The sequence below is a fragment of the Dermacentor albipictus genome, unplaced genomic scaffold (assembly GCF_038994185.2).
Source record: "Dermacentor albipictus isolate Rhodes 1998 colony unplaced genomic scaffold, USDA_Dalb.pri_finalv2 scaffold_11, whole genome shotgun sequence".
In the NCBI taxonomy this organism is placed as follows: Eukaryota; Metazoa; Arthropoda; class Arachnida; order Ixodida; family Ixodidae; genus Dermacentor; species Dermacentor albipictus.
This window is the reverse complement of record NW_027225565.1, coordinates 4183414-4207528: the sequence shown is the minus strand read 5'-3', so window position 1 is coordinate 4207528 and position 24115 is coordinate 4183414. Positions and strand designations below refer to the sequence as shown.

The 24115-nt window shown below is 44.0% G+C and overlaps 1 protein-coding gene across 1 annotated transcript in view; it reads left to right on the top strand.

Moving 5' to 3' along the window:
- The window catches only part of LOC139051311 (uncharacterized), a 138263-nt gene that overhangs the window by 105853 nt on the left and 8295 nt on the right, over positions 1-24115 (top strand). The window contains exon 8 of the mRNA XM_070528317.1: positions 288-468. Coding sequence (XP_070384418.1) covers positions 288-468 — 181 coding nt within the window. The remainder of the gene's footprint in view (positions 1-287; positions 469-24115) is intronic.

Here is a 24115-nt window from a genome sequence, read left to right as displayed (position 1 = left end):
GCCTTTGCCTATTTCAGCTCTATTCTCTGCCTCACCTTTTCGAAAGTCCTCTGAAAATTAGCTTCTGCCATTAATTGAGTGTCATTTGATCAAGCTCACGAAGGCATTAGACACATATTCAGGTATAAGGCATGTAAAGGCAATGACAGAGATAACATACACACCAGATGTGATCGCCTACTTTGGAGGAGTTGGGATTGGCTCACGAAATTGTAGAATACACAAAACCAGGTTTTAAATGGTGTGCTTCGAGCTGTAATACAGTCTGTCTCCTCTGAATGCCGCAGTCCGTGCACCTAGTGGCCGAGCAGAACACTGGCAGTGTAGAGCACCTGGAGTTGCGCCTGGGCTCCGATCGGCGGCCCGTGAGGATGGACCTGTCAGCAGGACGCTTGCACGAGCTCCGGCTGCCCCCTTGCTCCTATCGCATGGGCACCCACTGGGTCGGTTTTGGAGCAGCCATCCTCGGCAAGTGGTGCATGAGGAGGGGAAGGGACTCCTTGAGCATTGTCCTTGTTTGGGCTTCGCTCAATTTTCTCTTTTGTCACTTATGCAGCTGTAGTGTGAAGTAACGGTACAGGCCTCACGGTTGTCAACAAGGCATAAAAAGGTTATCAACAGTTACGAGCTCTTCTTGATGCAGATCATTTTCCCCCAGAAGTTAAAGTGGTAGTCGCAAACAGAAAAAATCAGTACATAGAAGTGCTGCCGGAACAGTTTTTAGCTCTCCACTGTTGCCTTGTATTCTCCTTGGAGCCATATTCTTGAGGATCACCTTTAGGAATAACGCAGTGTCCATCATGCTGCCTTGCTGGAAAAATGGCCAGTTCTGTCACGGTAGTATCTGAAAACTTGACATGAAACATGAACACATGAAACCATGAAAATAAGACATGAAATCGATGTTGATAAGAGGTTTGCCGTGAAAGGGTTGTGCTCCCCTCGTAATCTGCCTTTTCTCCATGAAAAATTGAAAATACTGTATTTAATTACTCATGTAAGGCTACCTCTGTGCAAGGCCTGCGCCCCCACTTTGGAGCACGAAAATTGGAAAGAAAATGTTGCACTAAGTGTCACGTGCATACCTGCGTGCTGGTTAATTTCCACAAGCCACTACCAGATGGCAATAGCCCTGTTGACAACGCATCATCATCATTATCACGTAATCACCAGATCACACGACATAGGTCCAGTGTGCTTCAACGATATCAGCTGTGCTGTGGCACATTGTTTAGCTGCATCATACTTTCAGGCGCATTTCACTAGTGACGATGGGGAAGGACCCAACGCTATATACAGTGGAACCTCCATGCATTTTAGAAAAGAATGCAAGAAAAAGCATATTAACCGAGGAGGCATACGATTGGAAGTCACTAAAATAATTGACAGACTCAACTGCAGTTCGACTCTACATAATGCGAAGCGTTGCGTGAGTCAATGCAGCACAAGACGCCGACGTGCGCCAAGCTGGTGGGGCCCATGCAGTCTTAAATGAATGTCGCGTTTGTGTCTTTGGGCAAGCTTTCATTTGCACTGCTCGAATTTGGCCTGGCTCAGCAGCTACATTGAGCAGGATATTTTTGCTGGAAGTTTTGACATGCCCCCTTGGTGCTAGAACGTTGCGGCATGAGACGCCAGCTCGTGTCAAGCTGGTGGCATGTTTGGGTTATCGCCTATTAAAAGCATGCAGTATGCTCACAACAGCACTTCGCCCCATGTGCTGTGAAACAGATATACGAAGATGCTTATCGCAATAGGGTTGGCAGCAATAGCTGTGAATGCAGCATGCAACAACCCAGAAGATTTGCTGGTACCGGAGTAGGAAGCTAAGTGTGCGCCGGTGTTTACACTTGAGATGTGTGGGCGAGTATTGTAGGGAAGCCGCTGTGGCGGGCAGCTACTGTTCTTCATGGTGAGCGCCTCACTCCTTCTTGTTTGCATGGGATGTAGCGGCTACAAAATGTGTCATACCATCGCAGTTTGGCGATGTGCTGAACAATGATGCCAGAAGATCTTGTTTTCTGAGAATGTGTGAACCAGAAAAAAAGTGTAGTTGTATTTGTTCATTATTTGTGCTCTCGATCACGAGCGTTGGTGCCGGGAAATCGTACATAACAGGATTGGATCAACACAGTTCTACTGTACTGCGGCCTTCAAAGGGGTGCTAACAAAATGTTGTCTCGTCTTTGTTGCTTTATCAGATAGCTCAGTAATTACTCTTTAGAGCCTCAATTCCAGAAGAGCGCAACATGTAATTAATTACATTACCTTTTAATTAGACCAGTTCACACACATGCAGGCACACATATGCACAAACACACATACACACACACACACACTCTATTAAGACTGTGCTGCCCAACAGCTGAGCCCATTCAGCACTCAACAGGACAAGATGGGAGGGTATGTGCTCCTGTGTTTCCTGTAGAAGCCAATAATTGGAAGATCCAGTTTGGCAGCTTTTGGCAACATAATTACTGTATGTCCTTCAACCATCGCACCAGGCTGGTTGGCGTGCTCTTGTTAGTGATACCACATAACCGCGACCTCTAGTTTTTGTGACAGGATGAGCCTTTTCGTGTTTGCTACATTTGGTGCATGTTTCGAACAGGTCGTATGAAAGGTGCTGTAATTAGGTAGTTATTTGTGGTACTCTGGAGTCATGGAGGATTTGTACTAAAGTAATGGAGTTGATTGTTGTATTCATATAGGAGGTTGTGGCCAAGTACTGCACCCGGGTGGCTAATCCTGCTCTGGTGAGAGAGTGCGTTACCGGTTCTGGTCACCGGGATCAGGCCGCACTCCAGGCCTGTTTGTGCAATTTTCTCAACACACGTTTTTTTTTTTGTGTGTGTGTGTATTTTCCGGTGGAGAATTGCGCGGCACCAGGATTTGAATCACGGTCCTCTTGTACGGGAGACGGATACTCTACCGTCTCCCCAGGAGTTAAATTAAACAATTAAATTATGGGGTTTTACGTGACAAAACCACTTTCTGATTATGAGGCACGCCGTAGTGGAGGTCTCCGGAAATTTCGACCACCTGGGGTTCTTTAACGTGCACCTAATTCTAAGTACACGGGTGTTTTCGCATTTCGCCCCCATCGAAATGCGGCCGCCGTGGCCGGGATCCGATCCCGCAACCTCGTGCTCAGCAGTCTAACACCATAACCACTGAGCAACCACGGCAGGTCCCGCAGGAGTTGTACGCCTCATTTAACCTACAGTGGTGCCCTATTTGATCAGTCAAGGTGGACCAATCTGAGCTCGGTTATACCGCACGGGTGGCACTCGGCTAGAGAACCTGGTATTTATGACCTGCACATGTGTGACCATACATAATTGAGGATATGTATAATTTTTTTTTTTAGGAGGGTTTCCGTACCGTGATAAAATGAAGGAAAAGACAATAAAAAGAAAGAAAAAAAAGGAAAAAAGGGGGGAAAAAAGGAACATAACATGTGATTTGAACTCGTGACCCTTGAATGTTGCCCAGAAAGATAGCTCAATCGGTTGGTTCGTCAGGCCACAGGTTACTTTCAAGCGCCATAGCTCCTGCTCCGAGCCTCATACTTACGTGGAAAAGGACTGATGTTGTCCGCGACAGTCGATTTTTGCAGATTCCGAGTGGTTGGAAGGCATAATTTCTTGGAAAAATGGCCGCCCGAGGAGAAGAGTGAACTCGAGCGGCTTTAGAGACTAGGAAAACTGCCCTAAAATATTTAGACTTGAAGGAAAGCTTCGTTAACTAACTATAACACGGCAATCAGCACTCAAATACGACGAGAGAAATTATTGAGACATGAAAAATTCCCTTGAAATAAATATGGTTTGCGAGACAAATGCTTGTAAGTATTGAACCTCTTAAAAGATGAGGGGGGAAATATGCGCTCACCGAGAGGGCATCGTCCGCACGAGACCACCACCAGACACCTTACTGAGATGTGGAGGGCTCCGCGGCTGGAACGAAGCCTCCCTTCTCCGCCGGCCAAGAGGGGAAAACGCGCTTTCCGATCGCTCAAGGTTGCACGGACATAGTATAACTCTAGCGTCTAGGAAAAGCTTAAACAGGTGCGAGGGCGGCACGCATAGCGTGAAAAGCTAGCCGCCAGAATAGCTATCTCAAGGACTGCTGCTGACGAGGGCGAAATACCTTCGTGTAATTATAATAACCCTAATAGGACTACTTTCAAAGAAAAAAAAGAAAAAAAGGAAACGGCCCAGAAGGCTATACTACGAGAGCTATGACTGATAATTTTCTATATATATATATATGTATTCATCTAATCTATGGGATCGCATGTGCGTGCTGTTGCTTTGTCTCTGCGTGTAGTAGTTAAAAGAGCCAGTTTAAGGGCGGAGAAGAAGGAAGGAAAGGAAAGCAAAATTGCAGCGCCGTGGTTTTAAAGCGCAACCGTGGTAGGGAAACTGAAGGCGATATAAGCATGCGTGGCCATGATACGCACACGACAAACTGCCTTAAAATTTTTAGACTTGAGGGAAAGCTTCGTTAACAAACGGTAGCACAGCAATCAGCACTCGAATATAATTGTAACCCTAATAATAATTGTAAATATTCATCTCATCTATGGGATCTAATGTGCGCGCTGTTGCTTTGTCTCTGCGTGTAGTAGTTAAGAGAGCCATTTTAAGGGCGGAGAAGAAGGAAGGAAAGGAAAGTCTCTGAAGCAAACTTGCAGCGCCGTGGTTTTAAAGCGCAACCGTGGTAGAGAAACGGAAGGCGATATAAGCGTGCGTGGCCATGATACGCACACGACAAACTGCCTTAAAATATTTAGACTTCAGGGAAAGCTTCGTTAACAAACTATAACACGGCAATCAGGCGATGGAATCGGGAATCAGGAATCCGCGATGGGTAAAGTCAAAACAAAATACACTATACTGATGGGCGACTTCAATGACAGGGTAGGCAAGAAGCAGGCTGGAGACAAGTCAGTGGGGGAACATGGCATAGGCTCTAGGAATAGCAGAGTAGAGATATTAGAAGAGTTTGCAGAACAGAATAATATGCGGATAATGCATACCTTTTTCCGCAAGCGGGTTAGTTGAAAGTGGGCGTGGAGGAGCCCGAATGGTGAGACTAGAAATGAAATCGACTTCATACTCTGCACGAACCCTGGCATCATACAAGATGTAGACGTGCTCGGCAAGGTACGCTGCAATGACCATAGGATGGTAAGAACTCGAATTAGCCTAGACTTGAGGAGGGAACGGAGGAAACTGGTACACAAGAAGCCAATCAATGAGTTAGCAGTAAGAGGGAAACTAGAGGAATTCCGGATCAAGCTACAGAACAGGTATTCGGCTTTAACTCAGGAAGAGGACCTTAATGTTGAAGCAATGAACGACAATCTCATGGGCATCATTAACGAGTGCGCACTAGAAGTTGGTGGTAACGCCGTTAGACAGGAAACCAGTAAGCTATCGCAGCAGACGAAAGATCTGATCAAGAAACGCCAATGTATGAAAGCCTCTAACCCTACAGCTAGAATAGAACTGGCAGAACTTTCTAAGTTAATCAACAAGCGTAAGACAGCGGACATCAGGAACTATAATATGGATATAATTGAACAGGCTCTCAGGAATGGAGGAAGCCTAAAAACAGTGAAGAAGAAACTAGGAATAGGCAAGAATCAGATGTGTGCGTTAAGAGACAAAGCCGGCAATATCGTTACTAATATGGATGAGATAGTTCAAGTGGCTGAGGAGTTCTATAGAGATTTATACAGTACCAGTGGCACCTACAACAATAGTGGAAGAGAGAATAGCCTAGAGGAATTCGAAATCCCTCAGGTAACGCCAGAAGAAGTAAAGAAAGCCTTAGGAGCTATGCAAAGGGGGAAGGCAGCTGGGGAGGATCAGGTAACAGATTTGTTGAAGGATGATGGTCAGATTGTTCTAGAGAAACTGGCCACCCTGTATACGCAATGCCTCATAACCTCGAGCGTACCGGAATCTTGGAAGAACGCTAACGTAATCCTAATCCATAAGAAAGGGGACGCCAAAGACTTGAAAAATTATAGACCGATCAGCTTACTGTCCGTTGCCTACAAAGTATTTACTAAGGTGATCGCAAATAGAATCAGGAACACCTTAGACTTCTGTCAACCAAAGGACCAGGCAGGATTCCGTAAAGGCTACTCAACAATAGACCATATTCACACTATCAATCAAGTGATAGAGAAATGTGCAGAATATAACCAACCCTTATAGCTTTCATTGATTAGGAGAAAGCGTTTGATTCAGTCGAAACCTCAGCAGTCATGGAGGCATTACGGAATCAGGGTGTAGATGAGCCATATGTATAAATACTGGAAGATATCTATAGCGGCTCCACAGCCACCGTAGTCCTCCACAAAGAAAGCAACAAAATCCCTATAAAGAAAGGCGTCAGACTGGGAGATACGATCTCTCCAATGCTATTCACAGCATGTTTACAGGAGGTATTCAGAGGCCTGGAGTGGGAAGAATTGGGGATAAAAGTTGATGGAGAATACCTTAGCAACTTGCGATTCGCTGATGATATTGCCTTGCTTAGTAACTCAGGAGACCAATTGCAATGCATGCTCACTGACCTGGAGAGGCAAAGCAGAAGGGTGGGTCTGAAAATTAATCTGCAGAAAACTAAAGTAATGTTTAACAGTCTCGGAAGAGAACAGCAGTTTACGATAGGTAGCGAAGCACTGGAAGTGGTAAGGGAATACATCTACTTAGGGCAGGTAGTGACCACGGATCCGGATCATGAGACTGAAATAACCAGAAGAATAAGAATGCGCTGGGGTGCGTTTGGCAGGCATTCTCAAATCATGAACAGCAGGTTGCCACTATCCCTCAAAAGGAAAGTGTATAACAGCTGTGTGTTACCAGTACTCATATATGGGGCAGAAACCTGGAGGCTTACGAAAAGGGTTCTGCTGAAATTGAGGACGACGCAACGAGCTATGGAAAGAAGAATGATGGGTGTAACGTTAAGGGATAAGAAAAGAGCAGATTGGGTGAGGCAACAAACGCGGGTAAACGACATCTTAGTTGAAATCAAGAAAAAGAAATGGGCATGGGCCGGCCATGTAATGAGGAGGGAAGTTAACCGATGGTCACTAAGGGTTACGGACTGGATTCCAAGGGAAGGGAAGCGTAGCAGGGGGTGGCAGAAAGTTAGGTGGGCGGATGACATTAAGACGTTTGCAGGGACAACATGGCCACAATTAGTACATGACCGGGGTAGTTGGAGAAGTATGGGAGAGGCCTTTGCCCTGCAGTGGGCGTAACTAGGCTGATGATGATGATGATGAATGGAGTTGATAGATACCTAAAAAAAGTGGAGAAGGGGGGAACTTTTGTGTCAGTACTCCTTCAAGCTCCAGGTGACTGCATATGCATGCAGTTTCATTTGAGACCGTTGTCAAGAGCTTGAAGGTGACTTGAGTCTCAAACAGATTGGACAGCACGGAGGATGACCAGCTTTGTGAGGTTGCTGATGAAGCGAGCTGAATAAACAACAAGGGCAGTGGAAGTGATGACAACTGAATGAAAATATTAACTGTCAGCCTCCTCCAGTGATTGCATTATTCTTTGTAGCGCTTGAGTGCAGTTTGAAGCTTCACTGAGTAGCCATAAGCCTGCCTCATGTAAGGTCCACACCCTGTAAAGAGTTTAGAAGTGCAGATGTCATCACACAGGTAAGTACAGTAGTTTTGAAAGAATATTACCAGTTTAAATGTTTTAATGTTGCCCTTTAGTGTACCTTTGATTAATAAGGCACTAGCAAACCTTAGTTAATTTCTTATACACTGGGTCACTAGTAAGGTGTTGTAAGATTATCTTTTTATCTCTACTGGCTCTGTTTAGGAACCACTATGTCTTCATTAAAACAGCCAGTATACTATGTGCAAAATAAAGAGCAGCTGTTTTTGTTTTTTGATTCAAGGTCTGTCCTCTTCCATATAAAAAAGCAAGAAAGCAGTCAAGATAGGCCTCTTCTGGCTGCTTTCTTGTTTGAATTAGTCAAATGTTAGGAAGGCATTCTTTTTCTTCCTCACCCCCCCCCTCTCTCTCTCTCTCTCTCTCTCTCTCTCTCTCTTTATTCGTTTCGAGCCATTGACAGAGAGACAAGGATGAAATCATCTTGTTTTATATGTTTTGTCTCGCTCTTCTGCATCATATTTATAAAACAGCATGTCAGCGGAAGGAGTTCTATAGCATAGTTTTTTCCTTCCTAGTTTTTTGATGCCAAGTAACTGGTTCCTAAAATGAGCTTCTCTGCATGTTTGACACTCACATTTGCCATCTGTCATGTTTGTGCAAGATAAACAAGTGTAACTCTTGTCATTTGTAACCATTGTAAAATGGTGTCATTAGACATGTTACATGAAGCGGAAGCTTACAGAAAAAAAATTGCTTGCATTTTACTGTGACTGAAACATAGCAGGACAGCATTGTGACTGCTTGATGAGTGCTAGCTGATGAGACATTATGTGCAGGTCAGTTCCTGTAACGGAACGATTGGGGGGTGGAGGTTTTTTTAATTGAACTAATAATAGAATGCTTTGTATGCAGACGATTTTCATTAATTTATGCCACTTGAAATTGTGTTTACCTTACACATGTAGAGTGCATTACCCTTGTGCAAAGCACTAAGTGGTGCACCATGGAGCAAAAAAAGCACTGTCTGACCACAGATGCTGGTTTTTAGGTGCATTGTATGTATGTATGTATGTATGTATGGATGGATGGATAGGCACGTCACTGTGCACGTAATTCTTTAACCTGTTGAGGGTAAATTTTTTCAACAAAGGCATTCCCCCCCCCCCATGCAGGTCATATTTTCTATCGCAGATTTTAAATTCTTCGGAGTGACTTATTCCAAGAAAATAAAATAACTTTTAGGCGACATAAAATCAACTTTAAAAAGCAGACCTCTTAGGTTACGCAAATCAGTGATTGTCAACCAGCACACTGCTGCTGATTGTTTTGTAATTCCATTCCATTTTCTTTTGTTTATTCCGTATTAACTGATCTAACCATGATCCCTTGTCATGGTCTTTTGTTGCCTTGCAAGCACATGTGGAGTTGCAGTGTATACAGTCAAACCTTGATTAAACTAAATTTGCAATGTAGCAAGCTATTTTCCTTTCCCTATCGTAGTTCCATTGAAAACTGTGTGTGCGTGTGTGTGTGTGTGTGTGTGTTTAAAGCGCAGCTCTTTGGCGCTCGTTCCCACGTTTCGCGTCGCCGTCGGCCTCGCTGTAACCAAAATCATCATCCGCGCACTGCTCTAGCTGCACGCGCTCCTGCTGCCACCTCTCGTGCGCGGCTTGAGTCTTGCTCTCCCCTTGTCCTCCAAAGTCAGATCACCTGTTCCCGCCTATCCTCTCGCCCCCTTCCTCCGCGCAGCGCCATTGCGGTGACTCTCGCCGCTACCGTCCACTCTGCCCTCGCCTTCCTTTCTCCCGCTGTCGTGGCACTGCCGCGGTGCCGGCTGCGGGCGCTCCTTGCTGCCTCGCGCGTGGTCTATAGTTCTCCACTCCTCCGTCTCTGCATCACGTGGCTGTACGGCACTCAGCTGTGTCTCTCGCTTCCCCGTTTGCGGGACGCGTTCCTCAGTGGCATTTGTCGCCTCTGGCAATGCTTGCGCCTGGCTGTCCTCCCGCCTCCACTCTTGCCCTATACCTCCCCTTACCTGGCACAGTGCCGTTGCGGTGACTCGAAAGACAGTTATAGTGTTTTGTCCCCTTACTTCTACTTCCCACCCCAACCTTGTGCGGTCACATTGAGGCCTGTCTGTGAGTGAATGAGTGTGTGACCTCTACTCAATACCCCTGTTCTCCATCCGTTACCTCGTCCCACCTCAGAAGAAACATAATAATTGCTAATCTGCCCCCTCTCCCCCCCCCGCTTTGCTGTGGTGACCCACTATAAGGTGGCACATAGGCGCATCACCGGAGCGCCGGGTTGATAGCGGCGGATTGTGGTGTGCGCTGCCCGATCCGAAACACAGAATCGCCTCCGTTTGGCACTGCGTGTTCTGTATGTAGTTGCCTATTGTTGAAATAAGGCGGCAGCTGCGCTCAAAGATCCCATTACCAAGAAACATAATCGTCGGCCTTTATTTTTGGCACGGTTTAACAACGTAATTTCGTAACATGGTTTCGATTTAATGGAGTTTTCGGACATTTCAAGCATGTAGTTAGAGTCTGTATGGCTGGTAAACCTGTTTAAAACATTTGACAAAAGTTATTTGCAAGCATCCTTCCACATGAAATGTTTGAGCGAGCCATCGAAGCATCCGCAATAGGACATGGTATGCAGGAAACTGCTGCGCCATTTGTTGCATTCATAAAAACTTTCAGAGGGAGGCCGCGGGGAGTGGAGGAGGAGTTGAACACGCGGAAATGTGATCAAGCACATGCTAGAGCCAGGGGGGGGGGGGGAGTATTACAGGAGACAAGCGCCTGTCTTCCCTTATCCCTTTGTGTGCACGTCTCCTCCTCTGCCCTTGCCGTGGCTGCACATGGCTGTCCATACATGTGCCCTGTGCCGTATCTCGGAGGTAATCTACGGCAGTGGTGTCACCTCTTGGCAGTGGTTACTACGCTGCTTGGCGCTCTACTAAAGGTTACTACTACTTTTTACTACAGATCACCATTTCTGTTGGAGCTGCATTCCGGCGTTTTGGAAAGAAGCGGTCTTCGTCACGTGCGTCGCCGTGGTCAGCGAAAGCACGGAAGACGTAGCTTTTGGACTGGCTGCCACCAGGAGGCATAGTGCCAATCATCTGCTATAGGGAATCTCTCGGCATCTTGCGATACCGCCTTTGCCATAAAAGCAGACTGCCAGCCACCCGTCCTTTCACTTGGCAGTGGTGACCATGCTGCTTGGCGCTCAACTAAAGGTTACTGCTTCTTTTTACTACAGATCGCCATTTCTGCTGGAGCTGCATTCCGACGTTTTGGAAAGAAGCGGTCTTCGTCACGTGCGTCGCCGTGGTCAGCGAAAGCACGGAAGACGTAGCTTTTGGACTGGCTGCCAGCAGGAGGCGTAGTGCCAATCATCTGCTATAGGGAATCTCTCGGCATCTTGCGATACCGCCTTTGCCATAAAAGCAGACTGCCAGCCACCCGTCCTTTCACTTGGCAGTGGTGACCATGCTGCTTGGCGCTCAACTAAAGGTTACTGCTTCTTTTTACTACAGATCGCCATTTCTGCTGGAGCTGCATTCCAATGTTTTGGAAAGAAGCGGTCTTCGTCACGTGCATCGCCGTGGTCAGCGAAAGCATGGAAGGCGTAACTTTTGGACTGGCTGCCACCAAGAGGTGTGGTGCCCATCATCAGCTCTAGGGAATCTCTCGGCATCTTGCAATACCGCCTTTGCTATAAAAGCAGGCTGCCAGCCACCTGTCCTTTCACTTGGCAGTGGTGACCACGCTGCTTGGCGCTCAACTAAAGGTTACTACTTGTTTTTACTACAGGTTAGTGCCCATTGTACATATGCATTTGCGTTTCTATTCATACAGTTTCGTTGCCACTGCCAAGTTTGAGTGTGTATTTGCTTGATTCGTGCATCAGTTGACGTACGTTACGATTGCCGATATGGCTAAGGAACTTGCAAAGCTGAAGAAAGGGATAAGAGCTGAATTGCTCAAAGAAATTAACAAGAATTCAAAACATTTAAAGATGCATCAGAACGGGACCTCAGGAACGAGATCCAGGAGGTGCAAAATGAGCAATGCCAAATGAGTAAATAGAGTATTGACTTTTTGCATGAGTCAGTTGAAAAAATGAGACAAAAGCTCGATTCTGAGCTCTCAAAGAATGCAAGTAAGGCAAAGGAAAATGATGAACTGCGTGCTAAATGTGCTGCTCTGGAAAAAGCAGCTGAACTTGAAAGGTGACTTACACATTCAGAGCAGTACTCACACAATGCTAATATGGAAATACAGGGCATTTAAAGAAAGAAAATGAGGACCTTGCTACTATTTTGTCTGATATAGGCACTGCAATCCATGTGCCAATCAGTTCATCTGACGTTGAGTGTTGTCACCGTGTTCCAACACGCAACCCGGATAAAACAAACATTGTCGTTCAGTTTAAATCTAGAGCTTAACATGACGCCACCTTGAAAAAAAGCAAAGAAAACGAGAATCACGAACAGAGACCCAGGATTAGAATCTACATGCCCCGTTTACGTGAACGAACTTTTGTGCCCAGCGCTAAAGAGGCTGTTGGCATGGCAGTGAAAAGGAAATATGAGCATAAATGGAAATCTGTGTGGACCAGCAACAGGAAAATCTATGCAGGGGAAAGTGATACATCTGATGCTGTGCAAATATCGGAAGAACATGATCTTGCTAGGATTACGTCTACTGTTTCTGACGTGACTGGGAACGCTCACTAAAAATCGCCATGAAATATCATGATTTCATCTTACCGCATCGTTTACAATTACAATCTAACTCTAGCATTTCCATTCTACTCTTAAATGCTTGATCTGCAGTCAACAAACAAGAAATTATTCGTAATTTTTTTATCTGTTTTCTTTTAAGTTCGATATCATTATGCTAACCGAAACATGGTATCATGACAGCAATGCTCGGCTGTACCTTGACGGCTGTGCTGATTACGTTTTTAATTGAACTGATAGTCGGGGGGGGGTGGGGGGTGTAGCAAACTATGTCTCGTCGGGATGGAACTGTGAAGAAGTATCAGAATTTTGTAAAACAACCAAAGACTATAAAATTTTAATGCTTAAACATTACTCCGGTATAATTTCGGTCGTATATTGCCCACCAAATGGAAATATATTTGGCTTTCTAAATTTCTTTGATAATTCACTGGAATATGTTTCTGCTAACGAATTTCGACTTGTCTGCAGGGAGACTCTAACGTAAGTTTTCTTGAAGATACTGCTGCCACACTGGATTTTACTAATAGACTTAGCTGTGCGGAATTTGTCAACCTAATTAACACACCAACTCGTGTTACGTTGTCTTCGTCTGCATGTCTTGACATTCTTATCACGAATATCGACACTGTCGTAGAGCATACTGGAACAGTAACGTCCGACGTCAGTGATCATTGTCCTGTGTTTATGACATATCACATCAATGTGAGAGAAATTTGTTCAGAGTCAAATGTTTTTGCTATACAATATATAACTAATAGAAATGTGAATCTTTTTAAACGCAGGGTTTGCAATTATGACTGGCCTTTCCTATACGAAATAAGTGATGTAAATGTCGCCTATTCCAAGTTTATTTCAGCGTTTATACAAATCTACAGCACACCTTTTCCTTTCAAAATGATTAAGCAAACCAAAAAGATAAGAAAACCCTGGATTACACAAAAACTTTTTAAAATGATAAAACACAAAGATAAACTTACCATAGATCTCTTACTACACGCTCGCCTGAAACGCTAACACTGTTTAAGAAGCACAGAAAGAAACTAAATACAGAACTTAGATGCACTAAGAATGCTTATCATGAGCATCTGTTTGCAGACGCCACTGGTAAACATCCTGAAACCTTGTGGAGAATTATCAATAAGGTTCTTGGCTGCGAAAAGCGTTCTACCTCACCAGACAAGATAATCTATAATAAAAATTATATTTCAGGTTTAGCGCTTGCAAACCATTTCAATAAGTTCTTTGCAAGTATAACCGTGCCACAGCAAACTCGGCCTGATACGTCGTCGTTTCATTCCGTTTCGAACAGCTTATTTTTAAATCCCACTAGTGAATCTGCCGTATTTAGCATTATTATGAACCTTAAAAATAGCAAAGCTCTTGACATTGATGATATCCAAATAAAACCTATAAAGTATGTTTTAGAATACATCACTCCAGCTTTAATGCATATCTTTAATCTAGCTTTACAGTCTGGGGTGTTTCCAGAAAAGCTGAAAATGAGTAGGGTAGCTGTACTTTTTAAGGGAGGCAACAGAAACGATGTGTCAAATTACAGACCCATCTCAGTCGTTCCAGTATTTTCCAAAGGATTAGAAAAGATTATTTTTTCTCGCTGGTCAAACTTTTTTGAAAGACAAAACATTCTATCTAGTGCTCTGTTCGGCTTTCGTAAAGGCAAGTCAACAGAAACTGCTTTGCTCACACTAAAGGAACATGTACTATAAAACACAGAAAGAAATCTTTTCATATTGGCACTAGTCATTGATTTAAGTAAGGTGTTCGATTGTATAAATCATAAAATTTTGCTATGGAAATTATCACAGAATGGCATTAGAGGTACTTCATTAGCATTATTTGAGTTTTACCTTACTGATCAAAAACAATCAGTATGCATAAAATACGAGAAGTCAAGTTTTGTTCCTTTACTAAATGGCATGCCACAAGGGAGTGTACAAGGTCCTATGCTTTATAACCTCTACATTAACAACATTACTAATATTGATACAACTGTAAAATTTATCGTGTATGCCGATGACACCAATCTTCTTATTTCTGGTCTGAATTCACAAGAATTAATGGAAAAATGTAATTATCTACTCACTAAGCTATCTGAATGGTCAGTCGCTAATTGCCTAAAAATAAACCCTACGAAAACTAAAGTAATGTGATTTCACGAAAAAAAAAAAAATTTCTTACTAGTAATGAAACTTTAGTGGGTGCTGGTAAAGAACTGCAAATTGTGGATAAACCTAAAATATTAGGCATCACTTTTTCTTCGCACCTTACTTGGGATAAACATATTGAAATATCTGCACAAAAATGTCTATCATAGGTGTTCTGTCTCAATGTCGGCGTCTTCTTCCAACCAAAGCAAAACTGAACATTTATTATGCCTTATTTTCTTCCAATTTAAATTACTGTAGCTTTGTGTGGGCGACTACAGGAAAGACGAATATTATGAAAATCCTTTCTTTGCAAAAGAAAATGATTCGGCACATTGACAACATGGGTTATCTGGAGACAATGCGACCAGCGTTCTTAAAGCATAAAATTATAAAAATAGAATATTTCTACACTTCTCGCCTTCTAAATTCATTTTATTTCTCAAATACTGCCTTCAAGAATTTCCTAGTGTCTAGTTCATCTTTGACACTAAAATTCAATTCTTCCAATACAAGAAATAGTGATATGTGGTACGTTCCGTGGTTTCGTAATAAATATAGCCTACAGTCATTACAAATAATCTACCATATATCTTAAATAAATATCAAGGTACATATACTTCTTCATCCAAGGAACTGCGAATGCATTTTGTAAACATGTGATCAGTGATTGTTTATCATTTTTCAGAGACAACTGTGTTACTGATCTTGTAACCCATACACATATATTTCTATCTTCTGGTGTATCAAATATATATATATATCTTTAGTTTGTATTTTCTAGTCTCCATATCCGATCGAATTGTGTTAGCTTTGTTAGTTACCCTTACACACATACCTCCATTTTCCTGATGTATCAAATATGTTTTTTCTCTGTTTTTACATTATTTTCGGTCTTGTTATTGTGCATTTATGTAATTAATTTATTCTGAGTGTCTAACAATGTTATGATTTTGATGCAGCCACCATGTATGCCTTGTAACGGAACATCGGCCTAGTCAAGCTGTTTTTCCAACAGCTTTAGCCTTTGGTGTCAACCAGAACACTTGTAATTCTGGAAATAAAAAATAAATAAATTGAAATTGAAGTGCAAAGGCCAAGTCGAGATGGTTGGTACAGTAAAAACCTCAATTCGAAGTCATTGGGACCGCAAAAAAATATTCGAATTAAGTGGGTTTTCGAATTAACGGAACAGATAAAAAATGCAACCCAGGCAAAAAATTACACTTCAGGAATGCACTACCTTTATTCGGCGATCTTTGGATTGCTTAAAGTATTCAGAGATGCTGGTTTGCCGCGTCCTGTAGTTCGAGGCTCCAAAGGTCATGTTTTCTAGTTGCCCAACTACATGCAGCATTTGAGAATTTCCACCGTGGCACTCAACAAAACTGCGGATAACATTCAGCGACCCGGTGACTTCCCAGAGAGCGGATGCTCGGGGAGCACATGGTCGCATCAGCGGTAGCTTCACTCTCCAAGTCTGAGTAGCACGTTTGTTGAGCATATTCAAAGTTCAGCTACTCGATGAAGCCGACTGCACCAGATTTGCTATCCTCTGCGCAGAGTGCATTGATGCGATCGCAATACTCGGATCCTTCTTCTTCAAGTGCACAAGAATAGTCAGCATCGACGGTGCTTTCCTTCAAGAAGCCAGCGTGCTCAAAACATCGCATGATCAAAGTGGGTTCCACTTGCTTCCATGCATACACAATAAGACATATGGCCCCGAGGAGGTCTATGGAGTACTCCATGTCATTGTCGTAGCAAAGAAGCATGCGCTTGACCAGGTAGTGGCGGTAAATGTTGCTCATGTGGTGAATGACGCCTTGGTCCATTGGCTGCGATATCGACGTGGTGTTTGGAGGAAGAAATACCATCCTGATAGCTTTCAGGTGTGGGATGTCACCATGTGCCGGGCAATTATCAACAACGAAGAGTACTACTACATTCGTGCCTGTGACCGCGAACTTGCGGTCAAGCTGCCGAACGTAATCTTCAAATACTGCACCTGTGACCCAGGCTTGTGCCAGTAGATAAGCTCGTCCCTTGGCGGCAGCCATGCATTTTTAAAGCAGCGAGGCTTCCCACTCTTTCCAACTACGAGTAGCGGCAGCTTGTGCTTATCGCACATGTTCGCGCCGAACAGAACGGTAATTCTTTCCTTGCCCTGCTTTCGATTCTTGACCATGGTGTCCTTCGCTGCAAACGTTTTTGTGGGCAGCATCTTGTAAAAAAGGGCTGCCTCGTCAAGGTTGTGCACATCGTCTGCACCGTACTCGCTAAGCAACAGAGCCAACGTGTGTTTCTTCCAGTCGTCAACGTCGCTTTCGTTTGCATTTGCCGCTCTCGCCACAGACGGCTACAAAGGTGAAATTATTGCGCTCTTTAAAACGGCTGAACCATCCATTGCTACACTTGAACTCTTTGTGCCCAAGCTGTAGAGCCAAGTCGTTGGCCTTCCGCAGTATCGTTCGATTGACGGGAAAGTGGGCTGTGTTTGCTTTCTGAAGCCAGCCAAGTAAAGCTGATTCCACATCTTGGTACATGGGAGCCCGTGCTCGCAACCGCTTTGAAGAATATGTAGGCCTCCAGTACCTTCGACTTGTTATTCAATATTGTGTCCCGCCGTGGTTGCTCAGTGGCTATGGTGTTGGGCTGCTGAGCACGAGATCGCGGGATCAAATCCCGGCCATAGCGGCCGTATTTCGATGGGGGCGAAATGCGAAAACACCCGTGTACTTAGATTTAGGTGCACGTTAAAGAACCCCAGGTGGTCGAAATTTCCAGAGTCCCCCACTACGGCCTGCCTCATAATTGGAAAGTGGTTTTGGCACGTGAAACCCCATAATTTAATGGGGTTTCAAGACCGAGTTGGCTGTACCTTTCAGCCAACTCGGTCTTGGAACACGTATTCTTACCCGTTTCTTGGATCAAGCAGAACTTCTGCTGCAGTGTTGTAAAGTCTTATACTTTGGCATCTTAGCTCACTAACACTCGTGCACAGTTCAAAAAAAAAAAAAACCACGCTAGCTGCAACACCCCTAACCACCGCACACAAAGAAATGGCGCAGACCAGCATTGCGCGCACACATGTCGCCGCAGGCGTGGAGAGACAATAGGCAAACGGCAGCCAGTGGCAGCGGCACGGAACACGTGCTGACGCTCTGGCCGCTGCGACTGTGAGGAGCGGGCAGAGTAGGGGACGAGAGCACATTACAAAAACCGGTATGCCCACTGTGTTGCAGTGAAGCACGTCTTCTCCTCTGCAGGCGCGCGTTTCGGCGGTGCGCAGGGCGTACCGTAAAATGATTTTTGTGCTAGCAGTACTACGGGTCGGGCGCTTCATCTATAAATAATCACGATTGCTATGTGGCATCACCTTGCGGCTCTGAATGGCCGTCGTTTCTTCGGGTTTGCGGTGTAGTGGGGACCGGGAATTGCCGCATAGCACACCAAATCTTCGAATTAACCGGGTTGGCCTAGGCCGCTGATTCAAATTATCCGGTCAAATTTACATCGGAAAATACAGGACTGCAAAAAACCTTCTAATTATCCGGGATTTCGAATTAACGAGGTTTTACTGTACTTTGATGCGCATCATATTTTCTGCATGTCTAGTGCTGGCAGTAGCATAATCTCAAGTTTCCAACACACTATGTGAAGCATTCATTTGCGTTGTGACAGCGAGTGTTTGCAGTCACCGAGTGATATTTGTTCATGTTTGCCTAAGCACCTGTGACACCGATATAACTGTGAACCTTACTTTGTATAGTTGTCCCTTTGCTATCGCCATCAATGCACGTCTTTCTGGAGAAACTGCAACATTTTTTTTTTTTTCGGAAGGAATATCCATATCTTTTTACACTTCTGTTTTTAATTTCCGGACGCCATATGACGACAGCTGTGGGCACTAAGCAAGGTCAGCCATGACATCCAAGATTTAAGGCGCTGTGCAACGCAACGCACAAACCTCTGACTCCATGAGCCATGCCGATGCATTGCTCTCGACACAATCTGCACCGCACATGCTGGCACTCATAATCGCACTATTACAGCCCAACCTATTGCACTTTGTTTATAAGTGCTTACGGACACGATGCTATCTACCAGGAATGTTCTGGGAATTTGTTAACGTTCTTTTACTGCTGAAACTTGAATTAACGGAATTCGCAATTTCACAAAGTTCTGGGCTGCATGAACAACTTCACTATATCAACACTTGACTTTGAGTAATTCCTTCAAAAAAAATTTCCTGTTGATAGTCAGCACTTGTGTCTAGATCATTAAAGAAGACAGCGTAAGGACATGCACAACAAAGCAAGGCATGCCGTGTGAGCACCCACTAGAAACCTCAGGGGTTGTGCACTCATTAGAAAAACGAAGCGAATGAGAAGATAAGATACAGTCAGTTCTTTCACATTTCACAGGAATAGACATGCATGTAGAAGTATCGTTGCTTTGCAAGCGCTAGCCTGTAAACAGAATGATCATGCATTTGCGGGAGAGCCATGTGGGCGAGCATCTCACGGCAAGGCTTTGAGAATTAAGAAACAATATAGAAATCAGTTTTCATGGCACCTTTAACTCAAAAGGACACACATAACAATGCTGAATGTGAAGCATACAAGCACGGGCGTTCGCACATGGCAGTAAATTAAGTGAACGGTAACACTCCTAGGGCACCATTATTGCAGGCCGCATAGCATGAAGCAAAAGCTCAGTTCTGCCAAAAGCCAAGGGGTGGTAGTGCATAATGCATTTATGACTCGTAGGAGGCTCAAGCTCCTCCATAGTGACACTATAGGCAGCACTTTGTACTGAAAAGGCACGTTTCTTCAAACGTTCAGTCATTTCCTTAGTACGTCAGTATTCCATTACCATTGGGGACTTGTTTACACGAATGTACATGTGCAACAGTGACACTCAGAGGGTTAAACAGGAATATCCAAATGTGTAGAATGCAGGTAGACATGCTGCAAAGGGTAGAGTGATGCTGTTACCTTTGATTCTTTGGTACAGTGTCGAGGCCAGATTTCAGATACACATAATTTTTACGACAAAAGACAAATTGGTGCACAATCTTCCTGCAGTTAACACACAAATAGCACTTAATGCTAGGCCACCACATTTCGCACGTCTTTGAAAGAAATAATGCTTGCGAATTAAAGAGGTTATTCTGGTTTAAGAAGGATGCGTGGCGCATGGTTAAAATCATACACCCAACCATTACACTCACTGCACATGCAGCAATGCTGACAAAATAGTTGAAATCACAAGACGAGCTATCAAAAACCAGAGAAACCATGAGCAAACCAAATCTAAAATTTGAAATTTTGTGATGTAAAACTGACGAAACGCTAATGCAGGAATCGGCTTATTTCTTTATGTGAAAGGCTTCTAGCAATTCTCGAGCCAATGCATGCCGGTTCTTTCCTATCATCTGTGTGTTACCAAACTGCAGCACTCAGCCACACGAGGCGCATCTGAAGAGCAGGTGTGACCCTGTTCCATTCTTAATCAACGAACTGTGTACCTTTAAATGGTAATTAGTGCAGCATCCTGTTTGCTGTGTATACTGCTGTGGCAGTACACACTCTGCCACAGCTCAGAGGTATCTCAGACTGTGCCCATGGCGTAACGCAGAAAAGGCCTGGCATGCTTCTATTCACACACAGGCTTAGCACTTTGGCAATAAATGCAGGCACAGAGCCTCCAGAACATTTTTGGAGCAGAAAAGACCAATGTGACATTGTGCCACTTTGCAACCTTCCTCTGGGTCTTGTTAGATACGGGACCGTTTCCTGAGCCTACTTCGAGTTCACCAGACCACATCGAATCACACCACAGCTAATTAAGGAGCGCAGAAGCACGGATACCACATTCCCGAGGCGCGGCACGTGCAAAAAAGTTGGCGTCCCCCTCCTCATGTGCCGCTGGTGGAGATATTCACTGCTTGACTCTTCCCGAAAGTGAAGCCAGAGCCTGGCACTGTTCCAGGTAACGTGGGTCCAGAGGCAAGACGGCTGTAAGGCACCGTGAAAACCCTGTCCGCCTTGGTCCGCCATCGCCCCCATCCGCCTATTGTGACGGCGCATTGCAAGTCAGCAAGGCAAGACCGCAGGGAGAAGTAAATCCTCGGACAATGGGGGACCAAGCAGTGACCCTCTCCGCCGGGTGTGACACCATCACACGGGCGCCTACCATTGGCCGAAAATGACGACACCTGAGCAGGCTCGCCGGTTGGCCGAAAGTGGCGTCACCTGAGCGGGTTCTCCCATTGGCCGAACGTGACGTGTCTTCGAGACACCGAAGGGCTTAAAAGACACAGACCGAGAGCATTCCTAGAGCATTCCTTTGTTGATCTCTTTCGAGCTTCGTGCCGCGGGCCATTGCGTCCGAGTTGCTGCCGGCCCGTAATGACTTTAAAACTGTTAATTGACTCTCACTGTAAATAATGTAAATAAACCTCTCAAGTTTTTCATCCCAACGTCCTCCTCAACTCTTAGAGTATGGGATATGGTTATGGGTAGGTTATGGAACTTCACCTGACCCTTTCAATTTCAAAATCTCTGACAGGTGGAAAATCACACTGAACATGGCTATGAAAAGGTGCCTGCTTTACCGTCGGCGGCGACCACTATCAACCCACACAGCAACAGCAATAGCTACACACCGAGCCATAGAGTTATTATAACCAACTCTAGAGGCAAAGCTCGCTATAGTGCCCCGGCATTTATATCGGTAGCTGCAAGAGCGCTGCAATGCTGCTACACTGTGCAGGTATGTAGGCACAGACAATTAAATGCGATTTAGATGAAACCACAATGAGACGCACAATCAACACGATCCCAAGCCTCCCTCGGAATGGTGGCGCCATCTAGTTCAGGTGGCTTCAAATGCACCATTTCACGCGTACCCTAAATATTACATAGGAATTTTACAAATAGCAATCGGATCTTAAATATATTTGGAATGAACTGCAAACATTGTCTATACGTACATGCTCCATGTAAATGCTTGTTTGATATTTTGATTATTTTTAGTGCTAAAAAAATTAGCAGCAGCAACATGGCAGCACCATTGCGGTTGCCACTTTTCTCACCCAGTTTTTTCTATGTGCAGTATACTAACTGTAAGCAAAGAGTGGTGATTGAGTCACATGATGCACGTTCCGCACTTTTGTTTGTCGCGCAGATTGGCCTTATGATAAAGATGGGAAAGACCTTCTGTATATTGAAGGAAAAACTGGAAAGCAAAACTTTCTATGCAATAAAAGGTTGCCTAATACAGAAGTCCACTATTAAACGAAGAACCTTATTGGTATTTAGCACAACATAGCATCACTAATTCTTCTGCTTCAGAGGTAAAAAATATCACATTATTCTATTGATAAAAAAAATATTTTCGAGACCTTTATGCTAGAATTGAGCTGTAATCTTTACTGATGTACCAATTTGGAGTTCCCTTTAGTAAGAGTAGACCAAACTGTATATCTTGATTTTTATGTGCCTAAATGACTAATAGCTTGCTACATTCTTGTTATTCAATGCTAGGAGAGTCCCGAGCATGTGCATCACCGTGTTTATTTGCCTGAATTTTGTAAGCACTAAACTTTGCACTAAATTTTTCTGATTTATTTTAATGTTCGATTCTATATTTGATTTGAAATATATTATTCAATTTTCACACACCTCCTGCTTGTTACTGTTCTCCATCTGCTAAGCAAAATATCGCAAAGTATCAGAAGTGAAACAACGACAAACGTTTTCAAAGTAAGGCAGTAACAAAATGGGTAATGCAAGATTTGTCTTCTTGGTTTCTTGGTGGAAGCCTGTGTGTCAAACTGGTTTGTGCTTGTGGTCTATCACACTTAGTTTTTCTGGCAGTCTAGTCAAATAGCAGTTCTAGCTTTTACACTAAAACCAGTGATTTTTTTCCTTGCAGTGGGCCCTTTTACATATGTTTATGGCGTGCAAGTCTTTCAGCAGCTTTATTTTTTCTTTTTACACAACTTTTGATCTTTTCCAGCAACCATTTATTTATTGCTTTTTGAAAGCTTGTCATACAGCAGCCATTCATTCTTGGAAAGCTTGTTTGCAACCAGGAACTATGGAAGCTGTGAGGCTATTTGTGCAGTTATTTTAATGACAATTAGTGATATTGTGTTTAAAACTTATCCTTTGTCCCTGATAATTAGCTTTTCTTTTTTGCACTATTCAGTACAGGGGTAGTACCTAATTATACCAAACTAAATATTCCTGCTGTAGAAGTCTGGTCTGCATTTGACCATTCAATACTCTATACTTACTATTTGTATTCAATTCATATTCGAAAAAGTTTATATTCACCCACCTCTAGTAATCGGTATAATGTCAACTTCACATGTTATATAATTACAATCAATAAAGAAATAATTACGTATCTTGGAGATAGGATCCTATTCACCATGGACCAAGCTGAATGACACTTGTATTTGCATAACATAACATGAGGGTGCACAAACAATGATGATTTGATCTAACATTAGCTCCCCCCACTATAATTGTAGTAGTGTAATAGAATCACTCTGTTGGAGGCATTAAAGGTTGGAAACCACTGTAATGTGAAATGCATGGAGTCAATGATTTCTGTGATGGCACTCCTTCTGTAGCTTCTGCAGCATTGCCTGCTAAAGATGAAACACTGGTACAGTGAAACCTTAATAATGTTTACCTGGTGAGAATGTGGCATAACTACGCACTAACAGTGGTATTCACTGAACTGCCATCTACAAGTTTGCGTCTTTTGACGTGCGCTGCTGCTGCTGCTGCCAACAAAGAAATAAATGGGATGCCACCATAATTGTTACCTAAATTTTGCACTACAAAGTTTCTTTTCTTTTTCTTTTATAAAGCTGTGAGAAAAATTGTGGCTCTCTTGCACGACCAAGCAGCATTTCAGAACTTTGGTTGTCAGGCTTTCCCCTATGCATGTGCACACGTTCGTACAACACTCTGCTGCCAAGTGAGAAGCAACACTGCTTTATTCATTCAAATGTGTTACCTGCTGCTGCATGGTGCCAATCAGCTCGTGCAATATGTGTGCAACGTGTCGCATTCCAAGCACATGCCGTCATTGTGCTTGGATGCTTGCTGTACCATATGCATGCATATTTGTCGGCAGACTGCCCCCGAGTTCCGTAGGAGCGTCTGTGCAGTGAGCTTTCTTCATGCTGCCACTGATATGCCACTGCCCTGCATGATGTGGTGCACATCTTGTTGAGCCAATGTGATGATGGCAGGCTGCTTTTGTTTCTGCAAGCAATGCGCACTTGAAGCCATCTCAGTCAAAAAGGCGTCTAAGAATGGAAGTGCATATTTGGAATCACCTATTAAAAGTGTGCAGTATGCATACAACGGTGTCATGCACTATGCCACATGCTCTGCAAGGCGATAGTTAAACGATAGGTTCGCAGCAATAAGTCATATTGCCACGATGATGGTTACATTCTTTGCTGGGGTCGCCACCATGCCTCAGTGGATTTCCGA